This window comes from Fusarium subglutinans, assembly GCF_013396075.1.
Source record: "Fusarium subglutinans strain NRRL 66333 chromosome Unknown NRRL66333_c0000215, whole genome shotgun sequence".
Classification (NCBI taxonomy): domain Eukaryota; kingdom Fungi; phylum Ascomycota; class Sordariomycetes; order Hypocreales; family Nectriaceae; genus Fusarium; species Fusarium subglutinans.
The window spans coordinates 49,130-76,177 of record NW_023502278.1 but is presented as its reverse complement, the minus strand read 5'-3'; the positions used below and the strand labels follow the sequence as shown (position 1 = coordinate 76,177).

General features: G+C 49.1%; 11 protein-coding genes across 11 annotated transcripts; 5 read left to right on the top strand and 6 right to left on the bottom strand.

Moving 5' to 3' along the window:
* Positions 1-330: 330 nt before the first annotated feature.
* FSUBG_11406 (uncharacterized protein) lies at positions 331-1,954 on the bottom strand (the record flags this gene model as incomplete). Its single annotated transcript, XM_036676085.1, has 3 exons — positions 331-1,556; positions 1,603-1,714; positions 1,760-1,954. 3 exons carry the CDS (start codon positions 1,952-1,954, stop codon positions 331-333), a joined length of 1,533 nt encoding a protein of 510 aa, XP_036533146.1.
* A 637-nt stretch (positions 1,955-2,591) lies between these two features.
* On the top strand, positions 2,592-4,987 carry FSUBG_11405 (uncharacterized protein; the record flags this gene model as incomplete). The annotated part of the gene is made up of 4 exons (XM_036676084.1): positions 2,592-3,091; positions 3,138-3,256; positions 3,308-3,746; positions 3,802-4,987. 4 exons carry the CDS (start codon positions 2,592-2,594, stop codon positions 4,985-4,987), a joined length of 2,244 nt encoding a protein of 747 aa, XP_036533145.1.
* Positions 4,988-7,244: 2,257 nt separating this feature from the next.
* Positions 7,245-9,721, top strand: FSUBG_11404 (uncharacterized protein; the record flags this gene model as incomplete). Its single annotated transcript, XM_036676083.1, has 2 exons — positions 7,245-9,296; positions 9,341-9,721. The coding sequence occupies 2 exons, from the start codon at positions 7,245-7,247 to the stop codon at positions 9,719-9,721; spliced, it is 2,433 nt and encodes an 810-aa protein (XP_036533144.1).
* Positions 9,722-10,849: 1,128 nt separating this feature from the next.
* FSUBG_11403 (lactoylglutathione lyase-like lyase) lies at positions 10,850-11,625 on the top strand (the record flags this gene model as incomplete). Its single annotated transcript, XM_036676082.1, has 2 exons — positions 10,850-11,355; positions 11,418-11,625. 2 exons carry the CDS (start codon positions 10,850-10,852, stop codon positions 11,623-11,625), a joined length of 714 nt encoding a protein of 237 aa, XP_036533143.1.
* Positions 11,626-11,720: 95 nt separating this feature from the next.
* Positions 11,721-13,217, bottom strand: FSUBG_11402 (6-hydroxy-D-nicotine oxidase; the record flags this gene model as incomplete). Its single annotated transcript, XM_036676081.1, has 3 exons — positions 11,721-12,497; positions 12,543-12,771; positions 12,826-13,217. 3 exons carry the CDS (start codon positions 13,215-13,217, stop codon positions 11,721-11,723), a joined length of 1,398 nt encoding a protein of 465 aa, XP_036533142.1.
* An 834-nt stretch (positions 13,218-14,051) lies between these two features.
* FSUBG_11401 (3-hydroxybenzoate 6-hydroxylase) lies at positions 14,052-15,463 on the top strand (the record flags this gene model as incomplete). Its single annotated transcript, XM_036676080.1, has 4 exons — positions 14,052-14,138; positions 14,186-14,593; positions 14,645-15,101; positions 15,150-15,463. 4 exons carry the CDS (start codon positions 14,052-14,054, stop codon positions 15,461-15,463), a joined length of 1,266 nt encoding a protein of 421 aa, XP_036533141.1.
* Positions 15,464-15,972: 509 nt separating this feature from the next.
* FSUBG_11400 (uncharacterized protein) lies at positions 15,973-17,953 on the top strand (the record flags this gene model as incomplete). The annotated part of the gene is made up of 2 exons (XM_036676079.1): positions 15,973-15,985; positions 16,299-17,953. 2 exons carry the CDS (start codon positions 15,973-15,975, stop codon positions 17,951-17,953), a joined length of 1,668 nt encoding a protein of 555 aa, XP_036533140.1.
* A 103-nt stretch (positions 17,954-18,056) lies between these two features.
* On the bottom strand, positions 18,057-20,273 carry FSUBG_11399 (NADPH-ferrihemo reductase; the record flags this gene model as incomplete). Its single annotated transcript, XM_036676076.1, has 3 exons — positions 18,057-18,071; positions 18,119-18,397; positions 18,447-20,273. The coding sequence occupies 3 exons, from the start codon at positions 20,271-20,273 to the stop codon at positions 18,057-18,059; spliced, it is 2,121 nt and encodes a 706-aa protein (XP_036533139.1).
* A 444-nt stretch (positions 20,274-20,717) lies between these two features.
* Positions 20,718-21,539, bottom strand: FSUBG_11398 (peroxin 11C; the record flags this gene model as incomplete). Its single annotated transcript, XM_036676075.1, has 1 exon — positions 20,718-21,539. One exon carries the CDS (start codon positions 21,537-21,539, stop codon positions 20,718-20,720), a length of 822 nt encoding a protein of 273 aa, XP_036533138.1.
* A 727-nt stretch (positions 21,540-22,266) lies between these two features.
* On the bottom strand, positions 22,267-23,845 carry FSUBG_11397 (aldehyde dehydrogenase (NAD+); the record flags this gene model as incomplete). The annotated part of the gene is made up of 3 exons (XM_036676074.1): positions 22,267-23,251; positions 23,301-23,751; positions 23,800-23,845. 3 exons carry the CDS (start codon positions 23,843-23,845, stop codon positions 22,267-22,269), a joined length of 1,482 nt encoding a protein of 493 aa, XP_036533137.1.
* Positions 23,846-24,780: 935 nt separating this feature from the next.
* FSUBG_11396 (copper amine oxidase 1) lies at positions 24,781-26,939 on the bottom strand (the record flags this gene model as incomplete). Its single annotated transcript, XM_036676073.1, has 4 exons — positions 24,781-25,764; positions 25,811-25,936; positions 25,984-26,557; positions 26,605-26,939. The coding sequence occupies 4 exons, from the start codon at positions 26,937-26,939 to the stop codon at positions 24,781-24,783; spliced, it is 2,019 nt and encodes a 672-aa protein (XP_036533136.1).
* Positions 26,940-27,048: the final 109 nt, after the last annotated feature.

Sequence of the window (27,048 nt, the reverse complement as noted above, 5' to 3'; positions counted from 1 at the left end):
GGGAGACGGGGAGATCCACTTATACACGGAGACAAGTCCGAGTCTCCAAGACCATAAGATGGGGTAGTTTTGCGGGTGAAGTATTTGAACAACGAGTTCCCCGACAAAGTCTTGGGTGTGGCAGCTTCTTGGTTGTTGGTTCTTCAATTACCCAATTTGGAAGAGTCATGCATACAATTACATCACACGATAATCTGTCGTCACACGTTTGACACCGCAAGCACAAATGATCAGTCAAACCCTTCGTCAAACATTAAGTCTATCAAGATACTAAAGCATGCTGATCCCCCAGCTTTCTAAACGATCCTTCCCCAGACTTTTTTGTCATCCCTAATAAGTATTCTTGGTAGCCAAGCCCCAGAAGTAAGCCACCCACGCGCCAAGAATAAGCACAATCACAGCAGAAAAGTTGATAACACCCAACTTCTTATGCTTCTCTGCATGCCCCTCACTCTCAAACTCCCGCTTCTTCTCGTTAATGATGTGCCCATTCGCAACTCTCTTCTTACGGCTCCACTGAAGCTGTCCGATAAAGTCTGTCGCGAAACCTAAAGCAATCATGATACCGGCGACGACGACGGAACCAGCTGCTAGTGTTACGTAGAGAATAGTGACGTTGTCGTACTGGTTCTCGTCGCGATCTTGGAGAACACCCGCGATGAGACTCACGATGATGGTCATGCTGTTGTTGATGGCGATTTTGATGGCGTACCCTGAGCCAAAGACTTCTTGGTACCACATGCTTGTGCGGATGCTGTCGATGATGACTGTAGGGCCAAAGGAGCTGGCGACAGCAAAGATGCCGAAGCTAGCGGCTGTACCCGAGACTGTAGGTCCCCAAGCAACAAGACACATGGATAGAAGCATGCCTAGTCCACAGACGAGCATGATCGTAAGACGCTGTCCAAGCATGTCGACAAAGATACCGACTAGCGGAACAAAGAAGAAGCCGAGGTACTGTGACATGGAAGAGTACCAGCCCGCCTTGACAGCTGAGATCTTGAAGCGCTGCTCCGCAAGCTCAGTGCTATTCGTAGAGAACACATTGGCCGTTGACGTTTGAAAGAGCGAGAACAAGCAGACCAGCCAAAACGACCAAGGCAGGGTAAGCATCTTTCCAATCTCAAACTTCTTGTTATTCTCCGTCAACTTCTCCCCTGTCGCAGGGTCTCTGGTGCCCGAGTATCTCTTCTCACACCACTTGGTAAACCACCAAAAGAACAACGTCGCGACGTTTGTGAACAAGTTCATAAACACAGCCATCCAGTACGCCCAGCTAAAGTTGCCGAGATTATCAGCGATGACGTTGGCGGTGGCTTTTCCGACAAAGGAGCCGATCTTGCCGATGCCTAGCTCGAAGGCGAGTGTTGATGCGAAGCCAGAGGAGGGCGGGAACCAGGAGGAGAAGATCTTGTATTGGGCGACTTGGGTCGCGACGTCGCCCAGGGCTTGGATGACGATGCCGCCGATCATGAATTTGTAGGAGCGCACTTGGGTTGCGGCTGCGACGAGGATGGCGCCGGCAGAAAAGACGGCGTTGCCCCAGAGCATGGTGCCTTACTATGTTAGACACGTTGTATAGTGAGGGATTGGTGTACATACTAGCTCCGCCATAGCGATCTGTGAGAATACCACTGACGAGGATGAGGGCGGTTTTGATAAAGTTCTCGCTTGTATCAAGAACAGCATACTGAGTATTCGTGATGTGAAGTTCCTGTCTAGGTTAGCCAACTTCTCCAGTGAGAGATGGTAGACCTACCTTTTTGAGGGTACTCTTCAAAGCACCAGTGACGCCACTACTCCAATGACCTCCAAAGCCAATCATACTAACGATGACGACAGATAAGATCTTCATGCTCAGGGGCACAGGCTTCTTGCCATGGTCATCGCTCCCGCTGTCCGAGTGGTCAGACATGGGAGTGATGGTCTCGGTCTTGGGCTCTTTAGACTCCATGATGCTCTGATGATGAAGAGATGAGATGAGATGAGATGGAAAAGATTATCAGATAAAACAGCAACGGCTGTCAGGTCTTTATCAGATCAATCTCAGTGGGGTCACACTCCGATGTTTATATTTTCTCGACAAGGTTTTCTTTTCTCACGTTCGAAGCTAGGGAGTGTCTTAGCGGCCCACTTGGCGCGTCACTCACGCGAGCTGAGTCTGGACCCTCGCAGTGTCTGACCACTATTGAACGTTAAAACTCTTCTAAAACCATTCCAAAGGGAGGATCTTTATAATAGCGGGCGTATCCCCGGACATGTCTTTATCCTTCTTCCGCCAAAATCTCACGTCCATGACTCTTCCAAAAGCAATTCTCTTCTTTTAAAAGTACACGAGTTTGCCATCTGATAACGCGTCCCCCGGTGGCTCAAAGCCCGCTAAATTTACCGTCTCCTCGGGACATGGGTGCAAATCTCTACCGTAAGGAGCTAGACCCCCCGAAACCGCCTGACATCGGAGCGAGAAGGTTTTATCACAGTGAGACACCAAGACCCGCAAAACTCTTCCTCTCTCCCACTTTCTCACTGTGAAAACAAACATCAAAGATCATCGCTTTGCAGCTGATCTGATTGATAACATAACGCTAAAAATGGCCTGTTTATGCGGGTGCATCAATCAACTGATTGATAACTTTGATCCGAAAACGGCCGCGGGTCTTGCGTCAGGCCTGAATAAGCACCTCGAGGCCATCCGAAGCATCCTCGCTAGGAATAAATCCCTCGCCAAGGAGGTGCGCTACCAGATCATACCGAGCAACCAGCGCACAGCAAAGATCCTATCGCTGCATTCTATCGATCTTGTACGGATTGAGAGGCTGCATGGCGTTTTTAAAAATGACGTCAAGGGCTTTTGGGTAGCGGCTGGTGATGCGTTACACCAGGAATTACGAAGGCGCATTTCGTGTATTACGATATTTCTGAGATCGAAGGTGGATGATAATGCGTGGGCGTCGCATGATGTCGCGAATCTTACACAGGGACGTACGTTGTCGGAGTTGAGATATGCGGGCAGCAAGTACATCAAGATCGCCCGACGACTGGGAGGGATTGGGTCGATCCTCTGGCTGCCGCTAGAAATACCGGCCTCGACGTAAGTGATGGAGGTCTCAACCAATCGGCTGAGCTGACGAGATCAGATACGAGCGTTACCTAAACATGGATGACGCCGAGGCTTTTGATCACATCCAGAACCTAGGCTCCGACGCGCCAGACCTCAACCTTTTCGTGCAGCGCCTCATCACGGCTCAACTTGACGGTCGGTAACGCTTATATCCACGCGAGGTCCGTGCTAACTAATACGTGCTAGACCCCTCGCTTGTCCTGTCACATCGAAATTTACTGCTAGAGTATGGAGACTGCATATCACCAGCCGAGCAGGGTCTTCTTCTGCTGCATGCTCTTGGCGGAAATGACATTCCGCTCGATTTGTTGAAATGTGCCAAGATTCCCATGAGGCGATGGACCAATGAAGGAGAGATCCAGAGCATAACGGCCTCCGATTTTGGGTTCAGCGCTGAAATAATCGGGCTGCTGTCTAGTGATGAGCGTCTTGCGGAATTGGGTCAACGGCCGGAGGTTACGCAGCAGGCGTTGGAGGATGGCACGATTATCTGGTCTTTATCGCCTGAGGCGCAAAAAGAGCTTTCCCATCGATTGACACCGCAGACGACGGAAGATTGGGCGACGACTGCGCTCAGGTTGCTATGCTTTGCGTGTCCTCCTTGCTACGAAGGCAAAGTCAATTGGTACGCCCAGTACGCTCCCCTCCAGCCCTGCCTTGCTGTTGACTAACAATAATAGGGCGCTGCCGCTCAAAAAAGCGATATGGAATCTTCTTGACAAAGCGACGAACCAGAAGCGACTTCCCTCATCACTTCGCGCATGCGTCATCGAAGCTCTTCTCTTCTTTTGCGAACGCGACCTCTTCACAATCCGATCTGCCGCCGTGGAACGAGCAAAGTCGCTTCTTCGCAAGAACATGTCGTTCTACTATCAAGCATCAGTCACCCTCTTTGATAGTATAATATCACGCATAGACGGAAATTTTCAGCGGTCGGAAGCTCTAATCGTTGACTTTTTAGCAGCTGATCATGAAGGAAATACACGATCTGATAATGCATTACGAGGAAGATTGCACATCTCGAATATTGAGAATAAGATACACCGATATGACCCAGCAGTTGCATCGACGATATATAACTGGGAAGGAATTCATCCTCTTTCGACGTTTGAGATTGAAGTTACGAGAAGACTTCAAGGCGTAGCGGCAAAGTTCTTCCATTCAATTGGAGACTTTAAGACGACGAGGGCGTCGTTGGAACAGCATCTCTGGCTCAACTCGACGATGCCGATAAGACCGAATACCAGGTTACTCATTGTTACGAGGCTAGCGGAGATTCACTGCGAGTTGCACGAGTATGAGAAAGCGCTGGAGACAATCCAAGTCGAGCTTGATGGTATGACTGCACGCAAAGGCCGCCCGTTCCGAAGGTTATCCATGGCCAGAGCAGAAGGCTACATCGGCCTCGGGCGCTTAGACGACGCATCCACTGTTCTTCAAGAACTCATCAACGTTGAACCGCCTGAACTCGATGACCTAAACGACCAAGTCCTCCGCGTCCGCCGTCTAATCCTCTCAGCGCGCATCCACCACGCAGGCAACAATTTTCCCGAAGCGCTACAGCACTGGCAGCTGACAGGCCAAATGATAGACAGTCTAGGAATATTCAAGACACGACATGGCTGGACACTCGCCATTGTTCATTTATCCATGGCTCATGCTCACATTGCGCTTGGGAATGAGGAACTTGCGCGACAGGCGTGGAATGCGGGGGTGGAGATTGCGATGAGGGAGAGGTTTGAGTATGTGTTTCCTGTGCTGGCGACGACGTGGCTGCATAAGATTGTGGGAGAGATTCATGAGATCAAGGGATGGCCGTTGAGGGTTATGTTACCTGGGGGAAAGTCGGATTTGACTTGGCTGTAAGAAGATATGTGAAGATGTTATGATTCGTGTACATAATTCGACTTATATTCTTCATGATATATGGAATGAGCAAAAAGATGTTATTTAGCAAAAAGAGAGGATTTCGAACACGCGAACTGCAAAAACGAAGGGTGAGTGGCGCAGGGAAGATTTTAGGTATTTAGGTGCGGAGTTTAGAGAGTTATAGGATCTAGGAGAGATACCACTGCACCACTCACCCTTCGCTGGGAATATGTAGAGTGATTTCGGTACATAAGGGTAGCATGCTGACAGTACAGGTAACTTTTGCCTTTGCATCTTGACCAATTATTCCCTCAATCCAACTGTATGGGGTAGCTACTGAGGGTACTGCTGCCTGGACGGAAGTTAGTTCTTACTTGCCTGTAGCGCCATGCTCATGTTTCACCGTGAGGAGAGGGTCCTCTATATTGTCTCGTAGCTTGACCAGGCGAGTATCATAGCCTCCCAGAACAGCAGTGCTGTGTTCTCCCTGGCCCTGAGCTGTTCCATATCACGCTGCAGGGATGTAAAACCAACGCGAAAAGTCATAATTTGCTGTCATAGCTGGTTGACGTCTGTTCTGAGGTCCTGATATTGTTTTGAATAAATATCTAGCATGTCCTGGAAGAAAAAAAGACGAGATCTCGAACATACGACCTCCAAAAACGAAGGATGAGCGGCACAGGGAGAATTTTAGGATTTTAGGTACGGATCTTAGAGAGTGAGGTATAGGTTCTAGGAGCGGAACCACTGCGCCACTCACCCATCGCTGGGAATATTAACAGAGATCTTAGAATATAAGGGTAGCGAGGACAGAGGTGAGGGACAACTTCTGGCTTTGCGTTGCTGTAGCAATGAGTTGCAATCACCGCAGAGAAGTTGGTACCCAATCGTGAGGGGTTCTGCCTAAAGGTTAAATCTATCAGCATCAAGACTGACCTGAACTTTATATAAACTTGCAATATTTCATAGGGTCTCCAGATGTTTGACTTTAAATGCTGGGGCTTAAACGTGGTGTACATGGACTGTGAGATGGATGTCAAAAATGCTCGGTTACGCGGTGTGCCAATGATGTTGATTCAGCTGGTCACTACAGTCGCCCATGAGAGCTACAGAGCTGCGCTGTAAGGACTCAGCTATAGAGGGATTTTCTGTAATTTATCGCAGGACCAATCCATTTGCCGCTGGAGGCGAGATGCTCGTGTGCTGTAGGCACATTACATTGTAAGATATGAATGTTAATTCGCTTGATTTATCAGGGTATTATCCTAGCAGCGCAGATATAAAGTTCAGAATCTATCTAGAACAATCCTCTGGCTTTTGCAACGAGAATAAGCGATTCAAGCTCACTGGCCATTGCCTCTGTCATATCCCCATGATGTCCGCCGAAACGTGAGCCATCACCCTCTTCATTCTCATCTTCATCTGAAACAGAAAAAAATCCCGTAAATACGCAGAGCTTGTGTCACCTATTTACTGCTATTCAATTTGTGAAACATCGTCTTACATCATATCTCCATCAAATAAAGTGTCAGGCTTGAAGAAGTACCGAACTCGCTTATCTAAAAGCGCGAGCTCCGCCTTGATCTCAAGGGCCTGCTTGAGGCCATCCTCAAGGGCTGTCACAGCTAATTGTTCATATCCGAGAGGCCAATCTTTCCAGCAGCAGCCCCATATTCTTGTCAATAACACTCACCCGAAATTGAGACAAGCCTTCGATACTCTGTAAAAAACGGCGAATCAATCGACAGCATGTCTGGGAAGTCCATTTCGAAGATGAGATCAAAGATCCCAGCTATTAATATCACAGCCAACAAGTTTGAGCCTAGATACATCAGCATCGTGAGCATGTGCAAGCAGTGCGCCCATATCACCGCCAGATATTCGCCTCGCCACACTACGTAACAATGGTAAGAAGCTAGGTCGCTGTGAGAAATGCTGGGTATCTAGTCTAAAGTAGATCACGGAATGTTGAGATAAACCACGTTCTCTCTCTTGATTTCAGCGCCTAACGTCTAAAGACTAGTAGTGCCTAAATTGCAGAGTTCGTTGAATTGGTGACATTTTCCGTGCTAATGCCACTCATGATTCAGCTTTTCTCGAATCTGGACCCTCGACGTGACCTGCTTCTTCGACTTGAGGAGATAGACGAATGGGAGATAAGCATACAAGGGTCAACTCAGCACGTGATGTAATCCAGCCCGAGGAAATTTTCGGCGCCAAGGTCTTGTGTCACCCTGTGCCTCAACACCTCAACATGTCTTCCTCCAGTGACGATGGAGTAGATCCAGTTGATTTGGCCAGCAACATCGGCACTTGGGTCGCCGCTGGCGTAGCCATCATTGCGCTAGTCGGTGTAGTCGGTCCATATCTTGCTCTGCAAGCGTCGATGAGTGATAAGAATCGAGCCATGAATGCAGTGCAAGATCAACAGCAGAAATATATTTCCAGAGGATGGCGATTGACTAGAGGATTACGCGTGTTCAGAAAGATTCAGGTGCCGAACCTTGCACCGGGTTACATCACCAATGAGCCGGACACAGCCCCGCTTATACCGCCTCTCAGTGCAGCTTTGGGGCGTTGGGGGTTCAAGACGAGGGATTATTTGCCGTGGAATACGGGCTGGGCTAAGATGTCTGAGCTGATTGAGTCATATGAAGTGCGAGATGGGGTCAGCAATCGACAAGTTGACTTGGACGTCCCCAAGACCGGAGGAACACTGGAAGTTGTCAACAGTCGAACAGCTTTAGTGGTGAATAAGCATTGGATACTGATGCTGGGTCTTCTCGGTCGATATGGAGACCGTGTCGACAAAGGCATTCTACAAAGAAAAGGAATCAGGAGGAACTTTGATGGAGAACGCGCATCGATTCGACATTTCGCCTTACCGAGGAAAGCCAAACAAAGGGAATCAGATCTACCATTCGAATGGGTCCGCAAGAAACAAACTTACTCAATGAGTAGAAGGAGAGGCTCGTCCAGTCGTGAATCAGCAAGTTCAAGATCCTGGTCAGACAGTGATCCAGACTCTGACGGAACCGTGATGGCTGTCCGCCGCAGCGCCTATGGGACTATCACCCTTGAAACGACTCCACAGCCTACGATATACGGCATAACGGGAAAACTACAGCAACTTGGTCGCCATAAAGGATCATGGAGCTACTTAACTTCTGTATCGTTTGTGCCGCATATCGCGAAAGAGATCTTTGAAGCAGGTGTCAATGAGAGGAGGGAAGGTTCCTCGCTGCAGACTTTGTTCTGGCTCGCTCATGGTTTCTTGCCGTGTGGCAGAACAGCAGAGGGACGACAGATGGTAATCTCTCTAGAGGCACCGGATCTTTCTGTTGCATCGATCGGTAGGAATGTTGATGATATACTAGCATGGCCTGCATACTCTATCCAAGAGTCTGACGATATTCCCATCTCGATTGGTATTGCAATGCAGTGTCTTGGTATTCCCGAGCCACAGATATTACAGTTTCTCCCTCTTGATGCAGCGAGCCAAGCAAAAAGGGTGCTGGAAAAGACTAGCCGTCACTCATATGACGGGACTCAGAGTCCAGTATATGGATCAGATGAAGGAGACCGCCGATGGGAACGCGAGACACCAGCACAGCCAGCCGGTCTCAGCATCGATGGCCCCTGGGTTCGTTACTCAGATTCATCAGAGGAAAACTTCTGCCTATTCCCAAGACGCGATTTCGAAAAGATCCTGAGACTTGTACTCACCATCGACTGGGATAACTGGGGATTCTTGACATGGAAAGATAGGTTCTGGATCTCAATTCTACGGCGGACCACTAGCATTCTAAAGATCAACGAGATATGCGATTCTGAATTTGGGCAAGCCTTCGGATTAGCATCTCACTCTCGAGTCTTTGACTGGAAACAAAGTGGCCAGTTCTACCCACAAAGATTGGCAGATCAGCTATCGTTCGACAAGTTTCTGACCAACTATCTCGATACATATGACCTTCTGCCTCTTCGTGTCTCTCTGGGAGTTCTTTACATTTTGGATCAACAGCTTCGAGAGAACACCCTGAAGGTATATGCTAATTTATGCAACAACGGGGAAAACAACGATCCCCGTTCTGAAGCAAGGGTAGAGTACCTTGAAACAGCTCTGGAGGAGGTTGAGGCGGAGCACCGGATCCAGAAGATCCTGCACAAGAACGATGAAACACCAGTCACGAATAAGGGGATAGCGGGTATTTCAGATTCTGAGTCTATTGAAGAGATCTACACACACATGTCGATAAGAGCCGTGGATACTGAAACACTTGACCGCTTCAACATCGTCTACGAACCAGTGAGTACGACGGCAATTACGAAGAATTCCACTGACAATAAAAGGCTGATGATTTATTGTACCGCATTACCGGATACATTGCCCCGTGGGAGCAAGAGATCCTCTTCAAACATACCTCGATACGTCGAGAGCTCAACCAAATGAAAGCTTGTACGGCTAGTGGTGTGTTAGAGTACACGTATAAGACAAGACAGCTGAGATGGTACTCTGATAAGACTTCTATGTTAGAGTATAGTACTTGGCAGTTGACTCCTCAAGATGTGGTTGTCACTGGAGAGAAACAGTCTATGTGGATTGAGGAGAAGGATATGGTCATGGTGGCATTGTGGGTTGCTAATAGAGCTGCGATGTGGATCGGTGCTCAGGACTCAAAGCCATTGCTGGAGTTTGTAGAAGATTTGGATACATATGCATATGTACTATAACCTATAGAGAATATACCACATGTCTAAAGTGGGTGTAAACCTGACAGATGTTGGTTACATCACGCGTTTCACATGTCCTGTGGAATACACCCAGACGAGTTCGTATCTCTCAAAGTATTACGTTCGTTATCGCTCTAAAGCTGAAATGAGAAGCGATCCAGAAAAGCCCATATGCTCACAGAAGGACTAATGCAGATATGTTTTCTTATTATCCACAATAGGTACAGATTCAATATACAAATAGTAAGAATTACGAGTTTGTCAATTTCGGAATTCCCGGCGGGATCTGGCTTTTCTATCAAGCGACTGGCGCCAGGCGGTGACCCGCGCGTCCTGATACTACAGGGCAAGGGTCGAGGTCGGCCACGATCAGCCCTTTTTAGCGTCTGTTCTGTGCCGTTTATTCCATCCGCGTCCGGCTTTTCCGCCAAGTTACTCGGACAGGAAATGCGGGGGTTAGCGGGCTCTTGTCTATTAGGGTAGGTGATGAGTTGCCGTAAATGCCGGGCATAGATCCCGGCCGCCCCTCAATTTCCGGCTATCCTGCTGGTGAAATAGTCATGGTTGGTGGATATAGTCACATTGACGGCAATGCATCATTAATAGCCCCAATCCCAGAACGTCCCTGCTACTAATAAGGTTCATCCTCTAGCTCTACTCTGTGTCAGGTCCTCTATTGAGGATCTGCCATTTGACTTTGGGGGTGTACCTATGGAATCCAATGTCTATAGAAAGAGTAGGTAACGCGGCTATGCGCGGAATATCCGAGATGCGGGGTTGGAAACTGTATGTACTAGGCACGTATAGGTCAAGGGCGGACGTCTTTGTCTCGCAAAATACAAACAACTTGAGCTATAAATGGCAAGCTATGGTGAAACTCAGGACGACATAATGGACTGAACTTCACGCTTATCAATCGAGACTTGGTATCCTCCTCCAAGATGAAGACTGGATTCATTACTTGCATCCTTGCGGCGGCGACTGCTCACGCAGCTAGCCACAAAGTACCTTATACGTCAAAGCCGCTTAGCGTTGGACATGCTGTAAACAACCTCGAGAAGACCCTGGAATTCTTTCACGGCGTCGTGGGCCTCGAGATCTTACATCAAGACAAGACGCCCTTCCATAATGAGGCATACGGGGAGGCTTACAGCCACACGCGGGGCGACGTACAAGACGGCTGGAGTCGCTATCCCTAACCAGGACTGGACGTTGAACCTGACCGAGTACACGGGCATCTCCAAGAAGCAGATCAAGCAGCGCGAGAAGGACCCGGCCGCTCCGGCGCTCACCCTCACGGTGAAGAACGCAACCGCGATCAACAACGCCCTGCGCAGAGCCAACGTGTCCACCATCGACGGCTCGCCTATCCCAAAGGGTGGCGCCGAGGGAACCACTTCCACGGTCTGGGTGTACGATCCAGACGGGTACATGGTCGAGCTCGTCCAGCGCAGCGGCCCCTCCGATTACTTTACCGTTTCCGAGCCTAACATCACCAACGGCCCCGGTATGGAATACGTTATTCGGGGGCAGCTCGATCTCACCATGTACAACGTCACGGGGGCCATCACATTCTACAAAGATATCCTCGGGCAGAATATCAGCCGAGGCTTCGAACCCCTTATTGGCCCCGGGTACGAGAAGGTCGGCTTCCTCGGAAGTTTCTTGAGTACTATGAATATGATGATCCGAGCAGAGTGTCTATTATCTATCCGGCACAGGACCCTGGTGTTGCCATAACTACTTATCTCGTCGAAAACTTGGATGCCATTGTGAAAAAGGTCAAGGCTGCCAAGATCAAGATCATTACTGAGGGAGACAAGCCTGTGTGGATCGATGGCAAGAAAAGTATTGTTGTGCGAGACCCGGCTGGGTATCTTGTACGACTGGACCAAGCTTGTTAGTGGGCAATATGCATACGGATGCAAGGATAATACAGCCCGTTGCACTTTGATCTCGAGTTGCTCGGGCGTATATAGTCAGATATCTAGTACTAGACTTAAGCCTCAGCAATTGCATCCCCCTCTTCAACAAAAACCAATTTTGGAACGCTATGCTTGAACACATTCTTGGGATCATACTTCCTCTTCAAAGCCGCCAGCGTCTCATAATGCTTCCCATAGACCTTCTTAACATCAGCATCCTCATGAGAACCAAGCGATATATACGACCCCTCCAGGATATTATCAGCATCTTTTGCCTGAAGTTCAGCCTTGACCCTAGCAGCCCACTGAACTCGTTCTTCCGCGGTAGCCTTATCTGCGAGTATGGCGTAGATCTCAAACATATGATGACGAGCTCTTGTACCAAAGACAGACTTTCGTTCAGGCTCTTGTGCTGAGAGAAGAGTATGGTATGAGAAGATCAGACTTCCGCCCGGTGCATTGACACAATGCTTCCCCAGGATCTCAATTGCCTTTTCAGTCAGAGTCTTGCAATTTAGAGTATAGACTCGACCGTAGGAAGGCCAGGTTACCAACTTCTCATTATTCTCAAGCATTTCCGCGATTGTGATCTCCTGCGTATTCTCCATCACACAAGTCGCTGCTCCAGCTATGTTTTTGATCCACGAGCGGCCTTCGTCTTTGTCATCGCCGTGCCAAGTCGCGATTATCATGAGACTAACAGGCTGGCCTGGCATTTGTGCGATCATTGGCTGGAGCTGGAGATACACGGGCAGTTGCCCTGATTCGAGAAGGTTTTCGTAGTGTTGGGTATAGGAAGTGAGAGCCGCGGATAAGTCGCTTGAGTCGTAGAGGATCATGGAAGATAGAATCTAAACATGTGAGTTGTGGCCTTTAGAGATGGGGATGAAACGTACCTTGTTAATAGGGTAGATCTTGATGGTCAGTTCAACGATTACACCTAGTGACCCGCCGCCGCCTCGAATGCCGACTAGCAGTTCTTCATTGGCATCCTCGACTTTTCCACGAGCATTGACTATCTTTGCTCCGATGATCTGGTCGACGCCTAGGCCGTAATGCGATGTCAACAGTCCGTAGCCGCCGAGCGTGGCCCATCCAGCATATCCTACACTCGCGACAGTACCACTAAAGCCTTGGATCAGTCTCGAGGAACTTGTCATTCTTGATCTAACTACTCACGTAGGCGTACTCAGACCCTCTTCCACCAACGCCCTAGCCAACTCACTACTGAGAATGCCACCACCGACCCTTGCACTCTTCTTGTCCTCAGCTATGACGACGTGCTTGATATCTCGCATATCAATAACAAGCGCTCTATCGACCAATGTTCGACTGGCACAATCGTGGCCTCCCCCTCGCACGCTGAACTCGACGCTGTGCTCGAGACAGAATTGCACGACCAGGGCAACTTCATCGCCGGTTTGAGGTCTGACTACACCAAGAGTCTGAACCGGTTTCTCAACAAAGCATTGTTCGATTTGCTTGTAGTCTTCTGCGTCAGGTGCGTAAGTCTTGACTTGAGTGTCGGCAAGGTGAGCCTTGAGCTTCGAAAACACAGATGTTACAGTCATGATGAGTGTAGACTCTGTTGAACGAACATGTCAAGGCCAGGACGTTGCTCCGGTCGTATTTATATCTTCGGTGGCTTCCAAACCACAGCCCCGCTGAGCACGCCGACCTCTCAAGTTCCCCCAATACATTAAAGCCATGGCGTATGCATGTTTCTCACGACGGATGAATAAGCCAATCACCGCGGAAGCAGACGCTACGCTGACATCTCAAGACAGCATCTTATTCGTCTGACAACGAACTAATGCAAGCCTGGCTTACTTGCTTCCGCAATCCTTCTGTTAGTAAGACGGAATGAGACTCAGTGATCGACCCCTCTTTTCTCTGTCATCCACGATGGAGTATGGATGGAATTTGTGTACGGTAGGTAGAGACAAGCTTGGTCACGGTGGCTTAGTTGCCAACAAGGGACTTATGGAGCGCTGCAGGTGGAGAATTAGCGTCCGTAAGCCCTTGCACTTCACTAGCGAGCGTATAGCGCATCCAGCGTATTACCCGTTGCGTCATTGACGATCAACAAGTGCAGATCCCGCTCTAGGCCTTCAGGTGTCGAACCAAGCACCAAAAATCACCTAGTCTTCTACAAGGGTTCTCCATCAAGCCACTAGAGACAAAAAGCCAAAGGTCCGTCACTATTTAGTTGGAAATGCTCTTTGACCTCTTCTATGGTGACTGTAGGATCTAATCCGCTATCTAAGCGCCTTATCTCGGCATGGGCCTGCCGCAGGCGGGGGCTTACGCTGCTGATCTGTAAGGTGTAGCAAATTATTCATAAGGCACTGTGCCACTGCTGCAAGCCCGTCAGCAACACTTAAAGTATCGTTCATTTCACAACAATGACATTGAAGGTTGGAATCATCGGCGCCGGCATCGGGGGGCTCAGTGCTGTCATCGCCCTTCGACGGACTGGCGCTCAAGTTGAGGTTACTATTCAACCATGCAGCTACTGAGCTCGACTGACGTTGCGCAGGTTTTTGAGAGGTCCAACTTCAAGGATGAGATAGGCGCTGCCATCACCATCACCCCAAATGGAATGCGTGTCCTTCAGCACTTCGGCTTCGATCCCAAGACAGCGCGCGGTGTGCAGAATAAGCAGATGCGTATGGTACATCCGCAGACTCTTGAGGATCTGGTCGTCGAGAACTTCAGTCAGGTTGAAGATGACTACGGGGCACCATTCATGTTCTTCCATCGTGTGGATCTTCATACTGCGCTGAAAGAAATGGCCGTGTCGAGTGATGATCGATATCTAGGTCCGCCGGTGGTGATTCATAATGGACATTCTGTCACAAGTCTTGACTGCGAGAAGGCCACGATTGTGCTGGACAATGGGGAGACTTTTGTGAAAGATCTCGTTGTTGTCGCGGACGGCATTCGAGTAAGTTCAGCATCTATCGCGCTGCAATCCCAGCTAGCTAATCTCTTTCAGACCAAACTAATCGACCAAATCACCCAAAAGGACGTCCCTCTGGAAGATATCGGCTCCTCATTCTACCGCTGTCTAATCCCCTTCTCCGAAGTAAAGAAAAACTCCGACCTCGAAGCCATCTTCAAAGACCAAGACCCAGGTTTCTGGGTCCCCTTTGACCTATCTACAGGAACATTCCTCGTCACGTATCCCTGCCGCGATGGAAAGATGCTCAACGTTGCTTTTCGTCATAAGACCAAAGCGGAGAACGAGCACGCAGTCGATTGGAACACTGACACAAACGTTCAAGACATCACTGCTATGGTTGGGGGTTTTAATCCACTGGTGGCCAAGTTGTTCAGTTTGTCGACGAGCGTTTCTGTTCATAAGCTGTTTCGAAGGGAACCTCTTGAGAGGTACACTCGGGGGAGAGCGGTGATAATTGGCGATGCTGCACACCCGATCCAGCCAACTCACGGTATGTTCGCAAGTCCTTTGAGGGTCGTGATAATAACAGGGAGCATAGCCCAAGGCGCAGTTCTTGCGATCGAGGAAGCAGCAGCACTAGAAGCCTTATTCAAGGACGTACAGAGACCAGAGAGGGTTGCAGAGCGTCTGGGGTTGTACAATGACATTTTGAAGCTTCGCATTCATGTTACTCAACTGCTGTCTGATGCACAACCTGGGATATCCAGTGTGCTGAGGCAACGAGCCGAAGATATCTGGGGAGAAGCGATCTTCCCTCCTGAAGCGATGAACTTTACGAAGCCGATTCGGGACTTCTTTTATGCTTGGGATGTCATGGAAGAGGCGGAGAAGATTTTGTCTCGTGCAACATAGTCGATGATTCTTACTGAGTTCTGTGTGCTGATATAAGCTCTTAGGTATAAGGACAATTCTAACAATTCAATAACTAGGCAGGCTATTTATCTGTCCTAATGTCAATCGATGCTGTTTAATGAAGTCAAGGCACGGGTACACAAAAGTGAAATGCGATTGCGAAGGGTCACTATTTTGGAAATAGAGACATAGTTTAGCAATATCATTCATCATCCTGTCTTTACCTCCCTTCTAGTTTGTTAATTTATATCTTAAAATAGTTCTCAATTTGTCCGATTAATGTGAGAATCCACGGATGTGAGCCCTCCAGAAACGGATGCCCGAGTGTCGCATTTATGATAGTCCGCCTGGGCAACAGTCACTAACGCATTGCTGCCCAACCTCGAGTGACAATGAAGTCGCGACGTTACAAAGTAACAACGGCAAGTTGACAAATCTAATCAATCTCTCTATTTGTATCAGCCGATGTCTCACTGATTCGTCTCTCATTCGCGTCTATCCATGCCAAAATGTTTACTACAAGTGTGTCTTGGGATAAAGTCTCAATTGAAAACCCGTGCGCGCACCTGGTGCTCCATTCGTGGTATCAAATCACCTTTCCAGAACTACGCTCCTCGGCAAGTTCATGCCGCGTATGCTGCCTTTATAGAGATATTGCTCTGGATCTTGTGAGAGGTCACCTACATGGCATCTCAGAGGCATTTTTCAACGACGAAACTGAAGAGAAGTTGAAACTTGAGGAATTGGTCATGAGAAAATGGGGTGAATGCCTCAACATCGAAGTATCGGATCAGAAAGCCACTATTGATATATTCATGGAAACCAACGTTAATAGATTTGAAGTTACAGGAGAGCGTTGGGGCCTACGTTACCGTGTTGGGCGATATACGAACTCGAGGGAAACTTAAACGCGCAAGGCAATGGTTATCCGAGTGCGTCACTGAGCACACCTGTCCTAGGCCCATTACTGCAGCGGTGCCGCTACCACAAAGGCTGGTTCAAGTTGAGGGCGGTCCCGAAGATCCTGTCAGGTTGATAGAGACCCGAGGAGATGAGTACCCTTACGTCTGCCTGAGCCATCGCTGGGGGGATCCTACGCACAAACAGCTCAAGACCACTACGCGGACAGTCGAAAGCCACTTGAACAAGATCGAGTGGGTAGATCTACCCGCCACATTTCGGGATGCTGTAACGGTTTGCCGGTCAATGGATGTCAAATATCTTTGGATCGATAGCTTGTGTATTCTACAGAGCTTTGCGGAGATAACATCCGATGAACTCGAAGTCACTAGGCAGGACTTTGCTAAAGAGAACTCTACAATGGCGAGGACGTATCAAAACTCCCACTTTACCATCTCCGCCGACCTTTCGGACCACATGGACAGCGGCTTCTTTTCCAGAGACCCCGTGGATGAGTACAACAAGGACATCATCACCGATGACGGGAGTGTAGCATCTGTATACATCAGGAAACCCCTTAAACACTACTCAGAGGAGATCCCATGTCTAGAGACACGTGGCTGGACTCTCCAGGAATCCCTTCTTCCGCCTCGTGTGCTCCACTTTGGCGAGTTCGATATAGCCTGGAGATGCAAGACGCGAATTAATTGCGAATGCGGGCATCTAGACCGATCTGAGGCGCTTAAGAACTCCTGGCATCGGTTTCATGATATGGAAGAACTTGCTAGACCTCCTCCGAATGACTCAGAAGGCTCTCGCGAGTGGTGGGAGCGGTTAGTTGACGTGTATTCAAGACGGCATCTGACCAATCCCGCCGACAAGCTTCCGGCATTATCAGGTCTAGCTCAGGAGCGAAAAAAAGTCAGGGGCGGTGTTTATCTCGCAGGTCTATGGCTGGACTCACTTATGTATGACCTCTGCTGGTACCGTGTCAAAAACGACGAGGTGACTCCGGGGGATCTAGGCCACAGACCTCCGTGTTACCGTGCGCCTTCATGGTCTTGGGCCGCTGTCGATAACCACTCAGGCTGTAGCTGGTATATGCTCGGGATGGTCTTCCCCTATTCGATGCCAAAACAAGCATGCGTTATCCTGGATGTAAGCTGTGAGCCTGCAACGACTGATCCTACGGGCGAGGTCCGAAGTGGATTTCTGGATGTAAAGACATCGTTGGCAACAGCCGAGATCTACCAGTATCCTGGAGAACAAGTCTTTTGGGGGATCCGCAAACTTGACCGCCCGCTCAGGCTGAATGCATTCATGCCTGATTGCGTACTTGAGGACGACGATCTGAACTTGGGAGACCAAGTCTTTTGTGCTCCAATCGTTGGTGTCAAAAGCCCTTCTGACGTGACTTACGATTGTCTGGTCTTGAAACAGATTGACGGCCGCATCTATCAACGAGTTGCATTCTGCACTATCGTTATAAAACGAACAGACCTTCAATCTCATGATGAAGATAATACAGAATCAGACCCGAAAGCCTTCACGTGGCCGGGCAGTGTACAAGTGCAGATCAGGATTGTATAACAGACATGGAAATGAATGCTGTAATAGTTTAATGTCACGTTGATTATGCCACCAACTTTTTGAACCTCGCATTATGTCTAAGAATGCTCCTATACCACTGCATCTACCAGATATCCTCCTTCGAAATATCAGCAATGATGTCAACCTCGGATGTGAAATACTTACCTGGTATCTTGCAGTATCCCTTAGACTCTTCACCTTTTCCGTTGCAATTTCAATGGAGATATTCCGCTGTTCGGCCCAGACTGAGACGAGTGCTGAGTTGACATCACGCGCCATGTGCTTTGCATCACCACAAACATACACAACCGCTCCGTCGTCAATCATGTTCATCACCTCCTTGGCATGGGTCTTGATAAGGTGCTGCACATAGACCTTTTGCTTGGTCTCTCTTGAAAGGGCAACATGGATATCGAAGTGGTCGCCGAGAGTCTTCTTGTGTTCCTGGCAAAGTTAGGAAGCTTGGCTAAACATCGAGAGATTGTTAACGTACCTGCCACTCCGACTCATATAAATAGTCTTCATCGCGTCGCCTACATCCAAAGAACAACAAACTCTTTCCAACACTCTTACCCTGTTTCTTCAACGCAGCTCGCTCCTGCACGAAACCTCTGAATGGAGCAACGCCAGTTCCCGGACCGATCATGATGACAGGTCGAGATGAATCCTTGGGGAGTTTGAAGTTGGACTTGCGAAGATGAATAGGTGCTTTGAAGCCGGTGTACTTCTCTCGAGGGCCATTTAGTTGATACTTTTGTGATTGAGATTCCTGATTTTGAGCCTCTTTGAGTGAGAGAAGGTAGTTTGTAGCAACGCCCTTGAAGACGTCAGGCCAGCCTTGAATCTCGGCTGACTCGACAGCGGCGGTGATGGAAACGAGGGAGGGTTGGACGAGAGATGACGAAGAGATGGAGTAGTATCTGGGCTGTAGTTTGCTGAGTCCTTCGACTATAGCTGAGAAGGGCAGCTTACTCCATGGTTGACCATCACTCAGCATACTCAAAACTTGAGCAAGTGAGAAACATTTCTGACTGATCTTTTCGTTGAAGTACACCTTGTCACTACCAAGCTTGGTCGATTCAGCCTTCGCACCTTCAGTAGGTGCAAAAGCAGCGATGACGTTGATGAACTCTCGAGACACAGGTCCAGCGATCTCAAGGTAATATCGCAGCGCAGCAGCATATGTCGTCGGTGTAGGAACAGGTGACTTTGCTGTTGCCTCCCGACTGACGATAGAAATAACCGTGTCTTTCTTCTCACTCAAACCAAGAATGTTGAGAAGTTGGGTGACTTGTTCTTCAGAGTTGGTCGGCCAGATAGCGACGTGATCGCCAGTCTCATAAGATAGACCAGAGTCACCGAGATCGATTTCCATGTGAATGCAATTCCGATCCTTGGAAGCGAATACCTCTCTGGACTCGGTGATGCTAGCGATGTAAGGATTCGTGTTGCTGAATTGACGGTTTGCTGAGCAGGTATCAAGATGATCTGCGTTTGCCTCACCGAGAAAAACACCAGGTGAGCTCGCATCCAGATCATCCCTTTCCAAAACACCAAACGTCGATTCATAAGCAACATCCTTCTCCTGAAGCCCAAACTCTTGAACAAGCTTCGGCCACATATCCTGCTTCCACGCCAGAAAGTCCTCTTCAGTAGTCCCAGCTGCATCATCGGCCTCCCCAACACTAGCAAGATTCTTCGCACCAAGACCATCCAGCGCTTTAGACACACGTCTCACCATAGCGTTGTAATGCTCGTAAGTGCTGTTCCCCAGACCAAAAGCGACATACTTGACGTTCTGAAGATCAACATCCGGCTGATCCCCGTCCTCGCCACCGGTGATGTAGGTATAAAAGTCCTGAGCGTTATCCGTGGGCTCGCCCTCGCCGTATGTAGCGAGGACGAACATCAAAACAACTTGCTCGGAGAGTTCAGAGAGGTCATTGTAGTCATACTCCTCAAGATCAGCGACCATGGGATCGAGACCATAGCGCGAACTAGCTTCTCTCGCTAGTTTTTGAGCGTAGTTCTCTGCGGTTCCGGTTTGGGAACCGTAAAAGATGATGCAGTTTTTGCCGGTGGTGTTGCAGATGTGAGAGATGCTTCGAAGACTGTCTTCTTTCGAAGCTGTTGTTTCTTCTGCTGTAGTAGATTTAGGGAAGAAGATCTTTCGTAGTTTGCCATTGGACAGATACACGACTGCTCCTAGAAGTAGGGATAGAAGAACGATCAAGTCTGTCGAGTCGATGATGGGAGATTCTGTTGTGAGAAGAGCTTCGTCCAGGATGGACTCGTTGGTCATGATGTCGATGTCAGCCATTGTTTCAACTACTCCAGGTCTTGATAATGTGATGATAATCTGCAGCTATTCAGAAATCTTTAAAGCCTATTATACAATTTTAAATTCATCGCGAAGTTTCTCGTAGCCCGAGTATCCGATGCGGAATCATTTTCCGACAACCGAACTTTCACTGTCTTGACGCACAAAGTCCAACAGCCAATCACAAGCATCATAGAGTCGTCGGAATTTTCGCAATATTTCCGACCAAATGTCGAACCAAGGTGTTTTAACAGCGAGATCAAGATTTCGGTCACAATGGGAAATACGGATATAGCGATCGCGGTGCTTCATTCGGTAGCTCGCAGTCATGCTACGATTGTATTATACTGCCACCTAAATACTGTACTAACATCTGTGTATGGGATATGATCTAAGCCACAGGTATCAACTGCATCTATGTCATCTAATGAAGTACAATGAGGATCAAGCTGCATTCTTCCAAGCGTCCTTGACCAAACTCCACGTCGCAAACACCGCCAGCGGCGAAACTAAAGCCTCTGGTATCAAACCATTTCTCAGACTCCAATGAGTAGCAACACTAGCCCAAGCCAAATTCTGGAGCATATCACTCTTCCACTTTGCCTTCCATGTCTTTGTAGCCAGTTTCTCTCTATCCTGCATGGTATCCATCCACTCCAGTGACAACCGCCCAACCTCAATCATTGTAAACGCCGCCCAGGACCGAATTGCGAGGAATGTTAACTTTTCTTCTGATTCGGCTGAGCTTTTGAGAATTCCCCTGGAGGATAAGAAGCCAATTGCTTCGGAGACGTGGAATGATGTGAGGCAGAGGATCTGTGAAGCTTGGATTCCTATGTCCATCTTGTTCACAGGTTTTTGTGCTGTTCGTTCGGCGGAGATGCGTTTGATGAGGTCTCGGGCTGCTTTCCACATGTCCAAGACGCCAAAGAGGCGATTCATGATCTGCCATTCATCGAGCATTGCACAGAGTGCTCTTGAACAGTTTGCGGCTCGTGTTGTTGACTCAGCCATTGTGTTGATATGAGATAGTTTGAAGAATAACTTGGAGAGGCCTTTCAACTTTTGACTCTGTAGCCTTTGGAGGTAGGATGCTAACAAGTCCATGATGAAAGTGACCAGGCGTACGGCCTCGCCAGCAAATAGAAGGACAACATCTCGACTTTCTCGCGACTCAATAGTCCTGTGTAGATGAGAAAGAAACTGTCCAAGTTGTACGTTTCTGAGTATTGACGATTTCGTGTGACAGTCCGGTGAAGAGATCATGATGAACTACCGAGCGACAACAAAGAACAAACAAGAACACAGATAGGGATGATCTGATATCTGATACAAGCCTCACAACAAGTCAACAAAGCATTACGCAGTCTTTCTGCAATGATACAGCGTTGACTAATGCTTCCGGCCGGAACGAACAAAAATGAAACTGATAAGAGTAGTGATGTTCAAGCGGTCGAGTCATGGAGAAGCATATGTGAAGGTGACACTCGGAATGCTCCAGTTCCGGGGTATCTGGTTCCGAAGAATGGAGATAACGAGGAGCACGCGTCAATTGATAGCGAAGCGAGCGCGCCTTTTTAGTTCTATGTCTTAGTGTCGGGTAAGTACTTGATCAGGAATTAGTGCGTTTACTTCCGAAATGGGTAGTTCCCGGTTATGCTGCAAGAAGGGAATGGTATTGTTGTTAGCTGCCTGCAGTAACCGTGCAATTTGATCTGACCCAATCAGGCAATTTCATCACCTTACTCCATCAGCCGTTGAACTTTACAGGGAGAGGGAACCGGACTTTATTTGGTCCGGGCCAATCATTTCTTTCTTTTTATCCGGACTGTAACTGGCTTGTGCCTCTTCGGTGGGCGCGCTAGGCTTACCGCGGAGGCCGGCCTCAACGAAGGGTCTCGAGTGTGCAAGAGGAAGTCATCTCGAACACCAGAGCAGGTCATTGCAATAATCTCATATGAACTTAGTCATTCAATGGTAGTTGTTTCAACATCTACAGCTTAAAGACATTGACCTTGACACACTTAACCTGCGTCCAATCATGCAGCGCATCCTCACCATTCTCCCGCCCAAACCCACTCTGCTTGATCCCGCCAAACGGCGTATTCGCATTAACGCTTCCCCACGAATTAACACAGACCAATCCACACTCAATCTTATCCGACACGCGGATCGCTTTGCTGATGTCATTTGTGAACACTGAAGCAGCTAGACCGTAGACATTGTCATTCGCAAGATCAATGACTTCTTGCTCGGTCTTGAACTTGGCGATACTAGCGACTGGGCCGAAGACTTCTTCGCGGATGATGCTGGCGGATGGTGAGACGTTGACGTATGCTGTGTTGGGCACGAAATGTCCCTTTGAGTCGTGTTTTTGAGAACCCCCGTGGAGGACTTGTGTTCCCTCTGAGTTGGCTTTTGCGATGAACCCCATGATCCTCTCCTTTTGCGTTGAGCTAATAACAGGTCCTTTCATCGTCTCCTGCAGCAAAGGATCACCCATAACAGCATCCTTAGTCCTCTTCGAAAACTCCTCTACGAACTTATCATAAATATCCTCCTGCACATAAATTCTACTCCCCGCCGCGCAAATCTGTCCATTATGAGTAGTAATCCCCGCAGTAGCCCACATAAGCGCATTCTCCCAGTCAGCATCAGAGAAGATAATACTAGGGCCTTTTCCGCCAAGCTCGAGAGTCACGCGCTTGAGGTTCGACTTTGCAGCGCTCGCGAGGATGGTGCGCCCGACGCCGACGCTGCCGGTGAAGGAGAGCTTGCGGACTTCGTGGTGGTCGGCGAGCGCTTGGCCTGCGACGGTGCCGAGACCGCAGAGGATATTGACCACGCCGGGGGGGAAGCCGGCTTCGACGATGAGCTGGCCGAGTTTTTGGCCGTAGAGGGGGGCTAGCTCGGGGGTTTTGATGATGAGGGTGTTGCCGGCTGCGAGGGCGGGAGCTAGCTTCCATGAGGTGATCATGCTGTGATTGTTAGTACAGAGAAATAGTATGGTGAGAATGTAGGACTTACAGAGGAGTATTCCATGGTACAACAGCTGCACAAACACCAATTGGCTCTCTCTTGGTATACGCAAGACCACTCTCATAGTCAATGCTCTGCCCATCGAGTTTATCCGCCCAGCCCGCAAAATATCTACACGTCTCAGCTGCCTGAGGAACACTCATCCCCATGGACATGTTATACAACATTCCCGCATCAACAGCCTCAATGGACGCAAAGTCCTGGACATCACGCTCAATAAGATCAGCGAGCTTATTCAACAGACGGCGTCGTTCCTGGGGAGGTGTAGTCTTCCACGTCGCTGATGCCTTGCGAGAAGACAGCACAGCGCGGTCGACGTCGGAGGTCTGGGCGGCGGAGACGGAGCCGATGGGGGAGGCTGTGGTGGGATTTTCGACTATGACTGTCTTGTTGGCTTCTGCGGGGGTGAAGGTGTTGTCGATAAAGAGGCCGGTGGGGACTGTAAGAGTGAGTAATTGTGTGATGGTAATTCATGGGTGTAACATACGTGTGATCTTGCGTCCACCTGCGCCTGTAATGGTGAGTTCCGCCATATTGAGTTTGGGTACTTCGGGTATAAAATAATAGCAATATCCACTTATCAAGATCTTATCAAACAGCTAATAATCGATAACACGCAGGCAAGAGAAGAGAAGGGCGCAGTGAAACCGCATGCATATTACTTATGTACATTACGACGACCATTCCACTCGGAATCCAGGACTCTATGTTCCGGTATAGCACTGACCATGTTACATGAGGGGTTATGCATAATCCAGGGTCTCACAAACACCTCTTCTTTTTACTAATTACTTCACTGCGGTCAGATCATCTCCATATCTTACGTATATCTTATCCACTGCTGCTTGAACCGTTTCAGTTGATGACAGGAATATACGACAATGTAGTATCAGTGCCGCTATCCAGCAGGAGCCGCAATGCGATGGAGAGGAATGGGTCTTCCGATTGGGCCGCGGTTATGGGCTCGGAACCGCAGTGGCGATTCCGATACTGCGGAGTTAGTGGACGAAATAAATCACGCAGATGGGGACAGGGCCAGGCAATATCTCCGTAATCTCCAGCGGCCCGTTTCCGTGATACAGAGGAAGCTTGGCGAGTCGGCAGTTGGGCGCCAAGAGAGAAAGGCCGAGATCCGTGACGATGTTTGCATGAGAGAAGGAATGTAACTATCCTGATCTGACATTTATTTGTCATGGTGAGAAGCTCTAACTACATTGGAGTAGTGGTGGACTTTACGTGGTCATTCGCCTCAGACCCGCAATCAACAGCTTTTGAGACTCTAGGGTAATAAGTCACAAAATATTATACAAATGTTTATTTCAACATGTTCACTACCGGAATCGTTTCACGATACAAGCAGGAACCGGCAGTTGTCTCAAAAAATCTCATTCATGCTAAAATAACGCAAACACTGATTTACAATCTCATGCCATGCCATGTCACTCCTGATACCATCAAATGATGCCGATCAAAGCTTAGGTCCCTCCTCCTTACAGCACCCACTCGTCAACCTCGACGCAACATCCTTATCAGACGGGACATCAAGCGCTGGATTACCCGTAAAGAAATCCGAAGGCGAAATATGCAACTGCAGCATCTCAACCGGCATGACCGGCCAATCCTCCACCCGCGGATTATGCGTAAGGCCAAACACACTCCAGCACACAACATCCTGATTCAGCACATCATCGCACCGATCAGCTGCGTCGCTCACACCGCCGACTTCACTCTTGCTAAGCATCGTGTACCGTCCGCCAGCAAAAAACTCGTGGTCCTTGTACTTGGTCACCCAGAAGTGCTTCTTCGCGAATAACGCGCGCTTGGCTTGTGTGCTGTTGGGGTCCGCGAGGAGGAGTTGTGTTGCGGGGGGTGTGATCTTGTAGCCGACTGGCTTTCCCGATACGCGGTTTAATTTGTTCAGGTTTTGCACTTTGAAGACCCTGTTGCTGAAAGGCGCGGCGTCGATGCCCTGGGAGGTGGTGATTTGTGTCTGGCGCACTTCATACATGTTTCCGTTAGGATTCGTCCTCTTGTCCATTCTCAACGGAAGACTCTCCTCTTGCACAACGGTGTTTTCATTACCGTCGATAGAGGGATCGATACGCACGCAGAAAACATGCTGATGGTTTTGAGCGAGGGCGCCGGGGCTGACGATGTTTCCCCAGGGTGCTGTCTTGCCGGGATCCATGTTTACAACGGACACGATGCCTGTTGCGCGGGCTTCCACGACGATGCCGGCTGCTTGGTCGAACTTGTAGTTGAAGACGTACTCATAGTTGGCGAGGGTGATGATGAACTGGATGACCAACTCGCGGCGGCGTGTTACTACGGCGCGGCCAGTTCGCCAGTCGGTGTGTTTCCAGCCGATGCCGTTGTCTTGCTCGTGCAGGCAGATGACGTTCTTGGTTTCCTGCGCAGAGCCATCTGCGTCTGTGAGGACACCGTCGAAGTACTAGCGTCGTTAGTCATGAAACTCGTGAGTTCGGGTTGGAGCTTACCTTGATCACGCCGAGACAGTCGCAGCCGAGAGTGAGGTTGTTGACGCAATGCCCAAGACCGCCGTCGCCAAAGTCAAAGGCTTGCTTGCGGTGGTATGGTGGACGAGGATCCGCATAAGGAACAGTCTGCCACCGTTAGCACATCTCTTGCGAGAATTCGTGAGTAAACTTACCATATCGCTGATGCTCAATCTGTATAGAACAGGACGTCCATCATAGCGAATATCGTGGATGACTGCTCCCTCGCGAGGATTAAACGTAACCCTCATCCTCCACTTTTGCCACTGGATGAGATTCCCCTCTGTAATCGAGAAACTCGGTCCTTGAGGCTGCACAACCATCAAGGGCTTCAAATCCTTCCTCGTCCCACTCTCCAAAAGCTCAGGGACATACTCTGCGCTCTGGCAGTGATCAATAGCCCCAGTGGCATACGTCTTGCCAGTGAGACTATCGCCCTTGCCGCCTGTGGCAGGCTCGTCAATGCGGATGATCTCATTGGTAGCAGCATCCATGACAGGGATCAAGGGCATGGGATAAGCGTAAAAGTTGGAATCTTGACCCTTGCGAGCATCGCGCGCAAAGACGAGAGCTTGGAAGTAGCGCGTGTTGCCATCTTCTAAATCTGGTGCACCATATGGCCAGGGCTCAATGACTGTCTCGAAACCCTCTGGGAGCTTGATCTCCTTGAGTTTATCCTGGAACATCTTTGATCTCTTGCAAGCCTCGACCACGATGTCAAACTCAGCCCTACTAAATCAGCATCGCACTTAGTCATAAATAATAGGTTGACTTACATGGTCAAACTGGCCTGGTGCTCCTCGCTGATGAGCTCCTGCGCAACAATACTCCGCTTCGTAACATCAACCACAGACTCATAGTAAAGCGACTTCTGGTCTCCGCCAATGACATCGTAGAAAACCTGCGCGCAGCGATCAGGTCTCGGCGACGAAGCAGTCAGAGAACCAGAGTGCTCAAGCTCAAGAAATCTGAGGACTTCTTCCTTGGGGGGCTCAAACAGGTACGATTGTCTAAAGAACAGCAGCGCACCGGGGTGAGACGCCTTGACGATGTCGCGAGCAAGGTTGGTCTCACGCGCCGTGAGGGCAGACAAAGGATGTGGTGCAGCCATGGTTGGACAAAAAAGACTCAGGACAATGGAATTGTGGTTTGTTGGTTCGATCAATCAGCAGATGCGATGTTTTGCAGCTGTCAAATAGTACACCCCGGAAGGTCTCGTT